At 47.0% G+C, this 12,029-nt stretch overlaps 1 protein-coding gene and 1 long non-coding RNA gene across 11 annotated transcripts in view; one reads left to right on the plus strand and one right to left on the minus strand.

Moving 5' to 3' along the window:
- Positions 1-2,539, minus strand: part of MFSD4A (major facilitator superfamily domain containing 4A) — a 33,936-nt gene extending 31,397 nt beyond the window's left edge. For 2 of the 3 annotated variants that reach the window (XM_009441291.4, XM_016937210.3), the window contains exon 1: positions 2,214-2,536. In XM_009441291.4, the coding sequence (XP_009439566.2) occupies positions 2,214-2,443 (230 nt within the window). In that variant the 5' untranslated portion in view covers positions 2,444-2,536. Of the gene's footprint in view, positions 1-2,213 lie in introns of all 3 variants that reach the window. The other variant, XM_016937213.3, reaches the window with a different exon arrangement.
- Positions 2,296-12,029, plus strand: part of LOC104004690 (uncharacterized) — a 35,693-nt gene continuing 25,959 nt past the window's right edge. For 5 of the 8 annotated variants that reach the window (XR_010156817.1, XR_008541156.2, XR_010156824.1 and 2 more), the window contains exons 1-3: positions 2,296-2,384; positions 3,698-3,807; positions 5,043-5,102. This is a non-coding gene — a long non-coding RNA (uncharacterized LOC104004690). The remainder of the gene's footprint in view (positions 2,385-3,697; positions 3,808-5,042; positions 5,103-12,029) is intronic. The other 3 variants (XR_002940662.3, XR_010156827.1, XR_001712022.3) reach the window with 1 other exon arrangement.

The following is a 12,029-nucleotide window of genomic DNA, read 5'->3' on the forward strand; positions in this document are numbered from 1 at the left end:
AACCTCAACCACTGATAGGATCTACCCCACCCCAAAAAGATCCCAGCAGGAAGCCCCAGAGGGCCACCATTACATTCCCAGAAGTTGTCAGAGCTCAGGAATACCCAGCCCATGAGCATCCTTAGGGCTACTCATCCCAAACCTGTGCCTGATCTGCAGAGTTTACACTGATGACTCACAAAGCAAGAGGGATTGCCTAAGTATCTGTCTTAGAGACAACGCCTGGGTTCAAATTCTGGCTAGGCCTCTTCTTAACAACCATGTGATGTGGGCCAAGTTTCTTAACCTCTCTGTGCCTCCACTTCCTTATGCATAAAATGGAGATAACAGTACTACTTCGCAAGGTGGTTGTGAAGATTAAATGGGCTGATACATGTGAAGTACTATGAATAGTGCCTGGCACACAGTAAGTGCAGAATAAAGTTAGTTATCATTGTTACCATGATTTTTTTTCTCTTCTGTGAGCCAGTTCCTGCTGCAGGGTTCTCTCTGCTGCCTGTTCAGAGCCCCCTGTTGGGTAAGCAGTGCTGAGGAAGATACAAAACTACCCAGGAAGAGATGGCCCAGCTGGGTGGGTGTGCATCTCTGCCGGCTTCACAAACCCTGCCCTGCCAACCCGTCATTTCAAATTATCCTCCTTCCCCTCCGTGTTCTTTGCACTACATATGTTCTTTAAAAGCTCCAGGTAAAGGAGCTTTTGTAAGTCAAAGTACTTAAAACCAAAAAACCTCTGCTAGCCACAGATACTTTATCTTAGTTTCTAATTAAACCTCTAGGCAGAATGAATCTTGAGCTTGTTCTTAAGATTTTCTGAATCTTCTGTATATTCCAATCCTGTACCACACCCACAAAACACTGGTGTACACAAGGAGACTTGCTTTTTAAGAAGAGAATAATTTGGTTTACAAGAAGATTTGGGGAAAATGGGGATAATCACTTCCAAATTGGTCATGTTTTTAAGGCTTAAAGTGGGGTCCATCTGCACTGACACCTGTGCTCCTTCCACCAGCTCTGGAAGCAAGGTGGACGGAAACACCTGCCCTTACGAACACCTGTAGGCGTTAAGCCAAAGGGCATGACCACAGCCCAGAACGGCCCCTCCAGAGGTTTCTCTGGGATAGCCCAACTGCGGTTTTGTCTCCAGGCCGGCTGCTTGCTCGACTGAGTCCATGGGATCTAGGAAACCACTCAGCCAGGAGCTGGGACTGGGGAAATCAAGCAGCAGCCTCTGGCTTGCAAGTCATCTATTCCCTACTCTATTATGGGTCTCTGTTTTCCATGCTGCACTGGGAGAGTGAATCTGGCTGTCTTTCCACAAGGGAGCCCGGAGGTGGCCCTGTCCAATTTAAGCCGAGAGAATAAGGCTCTGCAATGGTGTCAAAGGGGGATTTCTGGGGGTGGTGCCAGGGAGAGTCCCGAGCCCTGTCGTGGGGCAGAGGCCGAGCAGGAGTAGGATGAGGTGGGTGGGGAGTGGAGGGGAACCTTGGCACCAGGGCTGGAGAGTCACCTTACCAAGCTATGGGTAAAGTGCCCTGCCCCTCCCAACCTGGCCTTAACGGTGAGGTCCTGTGTGTCTCGGGGGCCAATGCAGGAACCATGTTCTGGCTGCCTCAGGAGGAGGGCTACACAGAACCCACTAAACCCCGTGGCTACCTGGGGGAAGGGACAGCCTGTGTTAGCTGATGTGGAGCTGCCTACAGTGGAGCCTGGCCCTGGGAATCAGTCAAGCCGCAGGCCACCTCCAGCACCCTGCACCGCCACAGAGCTGGCCCTCCCACGGTCCTTCCACCTCACTGCCAATCCCGCCCCCGGCAGCCGGGGCTACTGACAAACCCCAGAGGAGCTGTGTAAGAGGGGCACCCTCCCCACCTCTGCAAACTCTATCACTCTTCTCCCCACGGGGCGGTGGGTGGGGGAAGCAGGTGGGAACTGGTTTTATCCTCTCACAGGGATGAGTGATGACAAATAAATAAGCCAGAAGTCACCTTCAGTCTCTGGAGAGAGTTTTCCAGGGAGAGCTGCGGGGGAGGGAGGGAGGCAGCTCTTCCGCCAAGACGGAGCTGGGAGGGGTGGTCGCGGCCGGGAGGCGGGGGCGACGGGCAGCCCCACGGGGCCGGGGGAGAGGCCGGGTCGCGGGGCGGGAGGGAAGGGTCGGCCCGGCGAGGGTGGGTGCCGGGGGCCGCGGGGCGGGGGCGCACGGGCGCGGCACTCACGTCCTTTTGAAGACGCCCCCGAGGGCGCTGCCCAGCAGGAGGCAGAGCTGCTGCGAGAAGAAGACCCAGGAGATCTGGGGCAGCGAGCTGTGCGTCTGGCAGCGCAGGTCCAGCAGCGTGGGCCCCAGGAAGGCGATGCACAGGCCGAAGCTGAAGAAGACGCTCCAGTAGGTGAGCGTGGGCTGCAGGTTGCGGCGGAGCAGCCCCGACACGCGGCCGTCGCAGCCCATGGCGCAGGCTGGCGGGCTCGCGGATCTGGTCCCGGCGAGCCCGGTGCCCGAGTGCCGCCCGCGGGAGGGCCGGCCGGGCTGGGGAGGCCCGCGGCGGGGAGGGAGGGGCGGGGAGGGGCCGCCCCAGCGAGGGGCCCCGCCCTCGGGCCCGGGCGGCGGCGGGGGCGCCTCTGCGGCGGGTGGGCAGTGCGTCCGCTCCCGCGCCTTCCCCGTGCGGTGCCAGGCGCCGGCCTCCCCCTCCTACCCGAGCGCACATGCTCGCCCTCCCCCGGCTGCGGAGACCAACCGGGAGCCGCGCTGCCCCCCGCCCGCTCTCCCTCGACCAGTCCCCCCAGCCTCCGGATGCAGCCCCCAGGGACCGAGGGGCCCGAGCGCCCATTTTAGAGCCCGGCAGATGGAGAGCCCGAGACATCCTGTATCTCCGGATAAGGCTAGGGGCCCTCTCCCCGCACCCGGGCTGTGGCAGTGGAGGAAACCCGGACCCCTTTAAACCTAGGCGCTTCACAGATGGACTTCGAGGGTCTAACGGTACCCCCCTTTCCCCCAGAACAGAAGGCAAAATCTTGTTGTACATATGTTTCTCCTTGGGAGAGTATTCGTGCATGGCTTTCATTAGAACCCCAAGAGGTTAATCACATTGCCCTTTAGAAGGAGAACCCTAGAAACTCAACATCTTCCTCACACTAAGCTCCCTGGAAGGGCCTGGGATGAGGCCCTCCTCCCCACCTGGCCAGGTGCGGGAAGGAGGAGGATGACGCTGGTCTATGCTGACCCTCTCTCTCTCCTTCTAACTAGTTGGAGGAGGGCAGAGAGGGAAGGGCCGCGTCCTGGAGGAACCCCGGGAGGAATTCTGAAATAATCTCCTAGGAAAAAAAATTTAAAAAGAGTTCTGGGGAAAATTCTTTCTTCCATGGATAAATCCCTGGCAGTGAGTAGGGGTTGATTATTCTCTAGACTGGGTGTCCTTCGAGGAGCCTGCAGCTGACCTAGGCTGTCCCTTCATTAGGTGGCCTCGGCTGGCTGGTGGGTTCTGTGTGTTCCCGCTCCTAAGGGAGCCAGGATCTGGCCCCTGGAGGCAGAACAGTAAGGCCCTGCGGTGTCCCCTCTGCCCAGGTCTTCTAGTAATGACAGGAGCCATGACATCATGTCCACTGGCCCACAAGGGGGACCAGGGCTGAAAAGACTGAGGAGGTATGTGGGTGGGTGTCCCCAAGACAACTTGGCATGAGGTGGGGCAACCAATTTCTCTTGCAGGTACTGGTCCCATCTCATAGCCGCACCCCTGCATCTGCCCTATCCCTTCTTGGACAGTGAGACCCAGAGAAGGGGGAGCCCCAGGGTCCCTCTGGCTCATCACTCTGTAGGTAATGACAAGTACTTATTCGATAGTGATGATGGGGGGCCTGCACAGTAATTGTAATAAACTGAAAAGCTACCCTCTGGGGGAAAAAAAAAAAAAACACCAAACAAATCATAACCACAAGTTTTTGACTGAGTCTTCTCTGCCACTATCACAGAACTCCAGGAACCATAGAAGCTCAGAATTGGAAGGAATAGCCTCCAATTGAGTCCCCTATCCTCTCCCCATAACTGCCTTTGAATGCTTGCCAGTCCTGTTCTTGACTGACACCTCTAGTGCTGGGGACCTTGCATATTCCCAGGGGCTCTGCTTGCAGTGTGGATGAGCTCTGGTTGTAGAAATGGTCTTAGGCAAAATTGAAATGCTTCGCCCTGTAACTGCTCCCCACGGCCCCACACAGAACAAATCTAATTGCTCCGTCATGTAAGTCCTTCACACCCAAAATGACCTTGCCCTAATGATTTTGCTTCTCTAGCCCAAACACCTGAAATCCTTCCATAATTTCCCTAAATGGCGTTCCCCAACTACAGCACCTTGCTGGCTCAGCTCCTCTAGCCACAGTAACAAATGACCCCGCCACAATGAGGTAGCCCCCAGTGCCTGGGATGCTGGAAGCATTCTGAAGCTTGATCTAGGTGGTAGTTACACAGGTGTAAATATGTGTAAAAACTTATTGGTCTGTAGATTTAAGATTTGTGCATTTTTGTGTGTAAGTTATACTTAATTAAAATGGTAAAAAGTAAAAATAAAAATTAAGTAAAAATAAAGGGAGGCATTCCACCGTGAATACAGTACTCAGCCCCTTCATAGTCAAAGACCTATTGGGTTCTGGTACTGTACAAGGTCCTCTGGTTGAGATAAGCAGATATGGAAACAAGTACAGTTGTCTCTCCATATCCCATATCCCGTGGGGGGATTGGTTCCAGGAGTGCCTGCAGATACCAATATCTGATAAGAACAGATATTACACTTGGTCTTACCAAAAGGCTGAGAAACGATAGATACCAATATCTGAAGATGCTCAAGTCCCTGATATAAAATGGCATAGTATTTGCATATAACCTACATCCATAGGCCTGTATACTTTAAATTATCTCTGGATTACTTATAATACCTAATACACTGTAAATGCTATGTAAATAGTTGTTATACTGTATTGTTTAGGGAATAATGACAAGAAAAAAGTCTGTACATGTTCAGTACAGATGAATTTTTTTCCCAAATATTTTCGATTTGCAGTTGGTTGAATTTACAGATGCAGAACCCACAGAGACAGGGGGCCAACTGTGCAGCAGTGAGGTACGTTCTGTAATGGGGTGGTTTGAGGGCCTGGAGAGCTAAGTGTCTAATTCTGCCTGGGAAGGCTTCATGGAAGAGGTGACTTTTGAGTGGGGTCTGAAAGCCAAGTCTATATGTGAAAACGTTTTGCTTATTTTTGCTTTCTTCATCCCTTTCTCTGTCCCTTCTGTTTTCCAGCATCACACACTGTCCACCTCCTCTAGGCATATTTCCCAGATGAATTAATTCTATTAAATTCTCATTTCCAGCAAGACTCTCATCCACTCCTGTACTGCTACCCCATCTTCACAAGGCCAGGTATTACATTCCACGGACTGTTCCTCCAGCCCCTTACAGGAGCCAGTTAAGTCATGAGTTCCTAAGGGCTGGGAGTATATTTACCTGTGTTCTAACTCCACCCCTTCTCATGTGCCTCACATAAAAGAATGCCTTGCAGATAGCAAGTCCTGGATAAATAGCTGGTGAGGTGAATTGTTTGCACAAAAATTATACAATTACTTTTGGCTTTACATTTACATGTCTTATCTCCCACTTACAAGTTCCCCAAGGGCAGACGCTATCCAGTCTTTCCTTTGTGCTGTGTATTCACATGTCTGTTCTTAGTTGGGCACCTTGTGGTTATTCTTAAATTTGAAGGGCAAAACCTTGGATCCTTCTTTAACTACTCTCTGATTTCCCCCCTTATAAATTAGAAGGGAATTATCCCCCACCGTCACAAGCCAAGGAAAGTGATCTGAGACTCCCAAATATGGAAAGGTTACATTAATTGGAATAAAGGATCTGTGGGAGTAAAGGGTTCTCAAGCTCTTGGAGCCTGAAATCTATTAATTGCCTCAAGGGTTGGCTCTCCAGAAGCCTTTTTCTGACCTTCCTAGGCTCCCTCCTTGGGGCTCCCAAACTATCCTAGTGCTGATTCTCTGTTTAGTGCCGCCCTTCCAAGGCAAGGACCACAGGATTGGTTCATCACTGGGTGCCTGGATTTCTGACTCCTTGGTGAGAGGTGTTTATACTACACTGAACTCTTGTGTTTTTTTTTTTTTTGAGACGGAGTCTTGCTCTCTTGCCCAGGCTGGAGTGCAGTGGCATCATCTTGGCTCACTGCAAGCTCCGCCTCTCGGGTTCACGTCATTCTCTTGCCTCAGCCTGCCGAGTAGCTGGGACTACAGGCACCCACCACCACGCTCGGCTAATTTTTTTTGTAGTTTTAGTAAAGACGGGGTTTCACTATGTTAGCCAGGATGGTCTCGATCTCCTGACCTCATGATCTGCCCACCTCGACCTCCCAAAGTGCTGGGATTACAGGCGTGAGCCACCACACCCGGCCTTTTATTTATTCATTATTATTATTATTATTATTATTATTATTATTATTATTATTTGAGATGGAATGTAGCTCTGTCACCCAGGCTGGAGTGCAATGGCGCAATCTCAGCTCACTGCAACCTCTGCCTCCCAGTTTAAAGTGATTCTCTTGCCTCAGCCTTCCAAGTAGCTGGGATTACAGGTGCACGCCACCACACCTGGCTAATTTTTGTATTTTTAGTACAGACAGGGTTTCACCATGTTGGCCCATGGTGATCTGCCCATCTCAGCCTCCTACAGTGCTGGGATTACAGGCGTGAGCCACTGCACTCAGCTGAACTCCTATGCTTTATACCTGGAAGTTGAGAAGCAATAAATCACCTGCAGATCTTGGACCATCTGTAGGTAATCTATGTCATGGAAACACACAGAAGAAAGTAAACGAACAATGAAATAAGAGTTAGATACCCTTACCACTATCCTTTTACATGCATTACAGCTGCAGAAATTCCTTAGTGTATAAACCCATGTTGTGTATTTTGTTTTTGTTACTGTTTCTGTTAGAACTGAAAACCTTAAATATTTAAAGGAGATATAAAGAGAAGAGGCCTGATTCTCACCAGCCTAGTGGGGAGTCACTGGGACTTGGGCTTGATTTCATGCTTAGCAGGATCCTCTTAGTGACCTGGGGCTGCCCTCTGTCCCCAGGGCCTTCTGGTCTCTGCTTCCAGATTCTGCAGAGGCCAGGCAGGAGCAGTAGAGTGAAGTCTCCAGCTCAAGGTCATTAAGCACATCCTGCAGTTCCTCTGGCCATTCTGGGTCATGAAGCCACCCCTCCCCCATCTCCAGATTTTGTCTTGTCACTCCCTGTATGGTTGTTCTGCTGGCCAGAGTGTGGGGGTGGATTGGAAGGCTCTGTCTGAGGTTGGCATGGGGCGGATGGCAGATAGTTTGGTGCCAAGGACTATACCTGGATGGCCCAGCCATCCTAAGGCACATGAATGCAAATACAGCAGAGGCGGGTGTGTGTACAAAGAGCCTCCTTTACCAAATATCCGGTTGAGCTACTTAGTGCTAGCCTGCCTGGAGGGTAAGGGGAGTGGTCACACAAGTGCCAAGAAAGGGAGGGACAGGAGGAGGTGAGATGACCCGGAAGCATCTTAGAGTTAGACCAGTTGCCATAAACACCCTGGAGAGGTGTTGCCTAGCATCTGGCATTTAGTTGGTGCTTACTAGGTGCTAGTGCTTAAAAGTGCTAGTTGAAACTAGTTTAATGGACAGTTGGAAGGACTCTCTGAAATTAGTGCAACCAGCCGGGCATGGTGGCTCACGCCTGTAATCCCAGCACTTTGGGAGGCTGAGGAGGGCAGATCACCTGAGGTCAGGAGTTCGAGACCAGCCTGACCAACATGGAGAAACCCCGTCTCTGCTAAAAATACAAAATTAGCTAGGCGTGGTGGCGTGCGCCTGTAATCCCAGCTACTCGGGAGTCTGAGGCAGGAGAATCACTTGAACCCAGGAGGCAGAGGTTGCAGGGAGCCAAGATTGTGCCATTGCAATCCAGCCTGGGCAACAAGAGTAAAACTCCGTCTCAAAAAAAAAAAAAAAAGGAAAGAAAGAAGAAAGAAAAGAAAGGAAAGAAAGAAAGAAATTAGTGCAACCTCCCATTCAGAAATGGGATTCCACTTACAGCATCCAGCATCCCTGCAGGTAGCCACCTGGCCTCAGCTTGAGCACGCCTAGCTAGGCTCAGGAATCAGAGGATCTGGCCCAGGCTGTGAAATCAGTGAGAAACTGACCCTCAGTTTCCTCGTTTTTTAAATGGGGTGAATAAGAACTCCCTTACTGTGAGAAAATGTAGACAGTATGTAACAGGAGCTGGTACACCAGGTTCCCAATAAATTCTCATGGTTATTATTATTAACAACAACACAAACTGCCATCCTCATTTTGTGCACTAGAACAGTGGCTGGCAAAGCGTGTCCCTGGACCACCAGCAGCAGCATGTCTGAGGAACTTGTTAGAAATTCAGACTCTTGGTCTTACCCAAGACTAGCTGAATTAGAAACTCTAGGGGTGAGGCTCAGTAACCTGTTTTGTTTTTGTTTTTGTTTAAGACAGAGTCTAGCTCTATCGCCCAGGCTGGAGTGCAGTGGTGTGATCTTGGCTCACTGCAGCCTCCGCCTCCCGGGTTCAAGCGATTCTCCTTCCTCAGCCTCCTGCATAGCTGGCATTACAGGCGCACGCCACCACGCCTGGCTAACTTTTATGTTTTTAGTAGAGATGGGTTTTCGCCATGTTGGCCAGGCTGGTCTCGAACTCCTGACTTCAAGTGATCCACCCGCCTTGGCCTCCCAAAGTGCTGGGATTACAGGCATGAGCCACCGTGCGCAGCAATAATCTGTGTTTTAACAAGCCCTCCAGGGGATTGAGATGCAGCTACAGTTTGAGAATCACTACTTTAGAGCCACAAAGCAAAAGTCTAATTCCCATTCTACAGAGAGCCATTCACCATTGGAATACACTCTGTGTTCTTTCAAAGTCTTATTCCTGACATCATCATCTCTGCTTCCTTCAGCCATCTCTCATTTACCAAGTACTCCCTTGCTATTCTTATCACACCATCATGCCATGCTGTCATGGTCAGCGACCCTCTCAAAAAGGGTGGCTCCCAGCACTGCGCCCAGGGCTCCCGGTGGTCTGAGCAGTGCACAGTGCAATGGGCTTGCTGCCTCCTCTTCTCTAGAAATTCTGACAACTATTTATTCAGTGCCCACTCTGTGCCAAACACATAACATATAGTATTTTTTAGTTTACTGTTTTGATTGAGGTTAAACTTACATATATTAAAGTGCACAAGTCTTAAATAGCTTGATGATTTTTATACGTGTACACATCTATGTGACCACCATCCACATCAAGATATAGAACATTTCCAGCACCCACGCCAGAAACAGTAGTGTACTTGCTCCACATTATGTATGTGAGAGCAGCAGTTCATTATTTTCATTGCTATGTAGTATTCCATTACATGGATATACCACAATATATTTTTCTCATCTACTATTGATGGACATTCAGATTGTTTTCAGTTTGCAGCTACAATAAAGTTACTCTAAACAATTGTATGCTTATTTTTTGGTGGACAGAAGCTCCCATTCTATTCAGTTTATGTCCAGAAGTGAAATTGCTATGTCACAGATAGGTTTGGTTTTAGCAGATGCTGCAAGACAGTTTTTCAAAGTTGTTGGTCCAGTGTACACTCCTACTAGAGTTTTAGTTCCTCATCCTTGTCAACACTTGGCATTGTCAGTCCTCCCCTCCCCTCCCCTCCCCTGTAGGGGTACTAGTATCTCAAAGGTTTTCATTTGCATTTCCCTCATGACAAATAAGGTTCAGTATCTCATCATATGCTTATTGGCAATTTGCACATCCTCTTTTTTGAAATATCCCTTTGAGTCTTCAGCTTACTTTTAAAATTGGGTTGTCTATCTCTGAAATTTATTTAGGAGTTCTTGATATATGCTGGATATGAGTTCTTTGTCAGTTACATGTATTGTAAATACCTTTTCCTTGTCTGCACATACATTATTTTTTCCTTTTATCTTTGGTTGACACAGAATAATTGTACATACTTATGGGGCACAGAGTTTTTTTTTTTATCTGCACAGTCTGAGGACAGGGAGTGATGTTGTGATACAGGTATTATGTATGTAATGTATGTAATGATCAAATCAGGGCAATTAGCATATCTATCACCTCAAATATTTATCATTTTTTTTGTGTTGTGAACATTCAAAATCCTCTCTTCTAACTATTCAAAGATATACACTAAATTATTGTAAGCCATGTTCACTCTACAGTGCTATAGAACACTAGAACCTATTCCTCCCATCGAGCTGTAACTTTATCTATTAAGCATCCTCACCCTATCCTCCTCGTTCCCCCACCCTTATAAATCTCTAATAACCACAATCCTATCTCTACTTCTATGAGCTCAGTTTTTTCAAGCTCCCACATATGAATGTAATCATGCTACATTAATATTTGTCTGCCTGAACTTATTTCACTTAATAGAATGCCTTCCAGGCTCATCATGTTTCTGTGAACGGCAGAATTTCATTATTTTTCGTGTCTGAATAGTATTAATAGTATCACTATAATAGTTTTACTAATTTGCATTCTCACCCATAGTGTATAAGAGTTCCCTTTTTTCTGCTTCCTTACCAGCATTTTTTTTTTTATCATTTTAATGATAGCCATTCTAGTTGGGGTGAGATTATATCTTATTTCAGTTTTGATTTACATTTCCTTGATGATTAGTGATGCTGAGCATTTTTCTCTATATTTGTTTGGCCATTTGTATGTATCCTTCTGAGAAATGTCTATTTTTTTTTATCCTTTGCCCACTTTTTAATTTTTTTTTTTTTTTTTTTTTTTTGTTGCTGTCCAGTTGTTTGAGTTTCTTATATATTCTGGATATTAGTCCCTTGTTGGTGAATACTTTGCAAATGTTTCCCCCCTTTTTACAGGTTGTTTCTTCACTCTGTTGATTGTTTCTTTCACTGTGCAGAAGCTTTTTCATTTTATATAGTCCCATTTGTCTATTTTTGTCTTTCTTCCCTGTGCTTTTGAAATATTATGGATAAAATCATTGCCTGGACCAATGTCCTGAAGCATTTCCCCTATGTTTCCTTCTAGTAGTTTTGGGTCTTATGTTTGAGTCTGTAATCTATTGACTTGACTTTTATACATGGTGCAAGATGAGGGTCTAATTTCATTATTCTGCATATGAATATCTAATTTTCCCAGCACCATTTATTTAAGAGACTATCCTTTCCCAGGGTATGTTTTTGGCAACTTCATTGAAAACCAGTTGGCTGAAAATACATGGATTTATTTCTGGGTTTTCTATTCTGTTCCATTGGCCTATGTGTCTATTTTTATACCAATACCATGCTGTTTTGGTTACTATAGCTCTGTAGCATATTTTGAAGTCAGCGTGATGCCTCCAGCTTTCTTTTTTTTTTTTTTTTTTTTGCTCAGGATTTCTTTGGCTATTCAGGGTCTTTTGTGGTTCCACATGAATTTTAGGATTGTTTTTCTATTTCAGTTAAGAATGTCATTGGTATTTTGATACAGATTGTATTGGGTTTGTAGATTGCTTTGGGTAGTATGTTCATTTTACAATATTAATTCTTCTAATCCATGAGCATAAGATGTCTTCATTTTTTTGTGTCTCTAATTTCTTCCAGTAGTGTTTTATAGTTTTCATTGTAGGGATCTTTCACCTCCTTGGTTAAATTTATTTCTAGGTATTTTATTTTATTGTAGCTACTATAAGTGAGATTGCTTTCTTGATTTCTTTTTCAGCTAGTTCATTATTGGCATATAGAAATGCTACTGATTTTTGTATGTTGATTTTGTATCTGCAACTTTACTCAATTTGTCAGTTCCAAGAGGTGTGTGTGTATGTGTGTGTGTGTGTGTGTGTGTGTGTGTGTGTGTGTGTAATCTTTTAGATTTTTCTATATGTAAAATCCTGTTGTCTGCAAAGGGACAATTTGACTCCTGTTTTTCAATTTGGATACCCTTTGTTTCTTTCTCTTGCCTAAATGCTCTGGC

The sequence above is a fragment of the Pan troglodytes genome, chromosome 1 (assembly GCF_028858775.2).
Source record: "Pan troglodytes isolate AG18354 chromosome 1, NHGRI_mPanTro3-v2.0_pri, whole genome shotgun sequence".
Lineage (NCBI taxonomy): Eukaryota > Metazoa > Chordata > Mammalia > Primates > Hominidae > Pan > Pan troglodytes.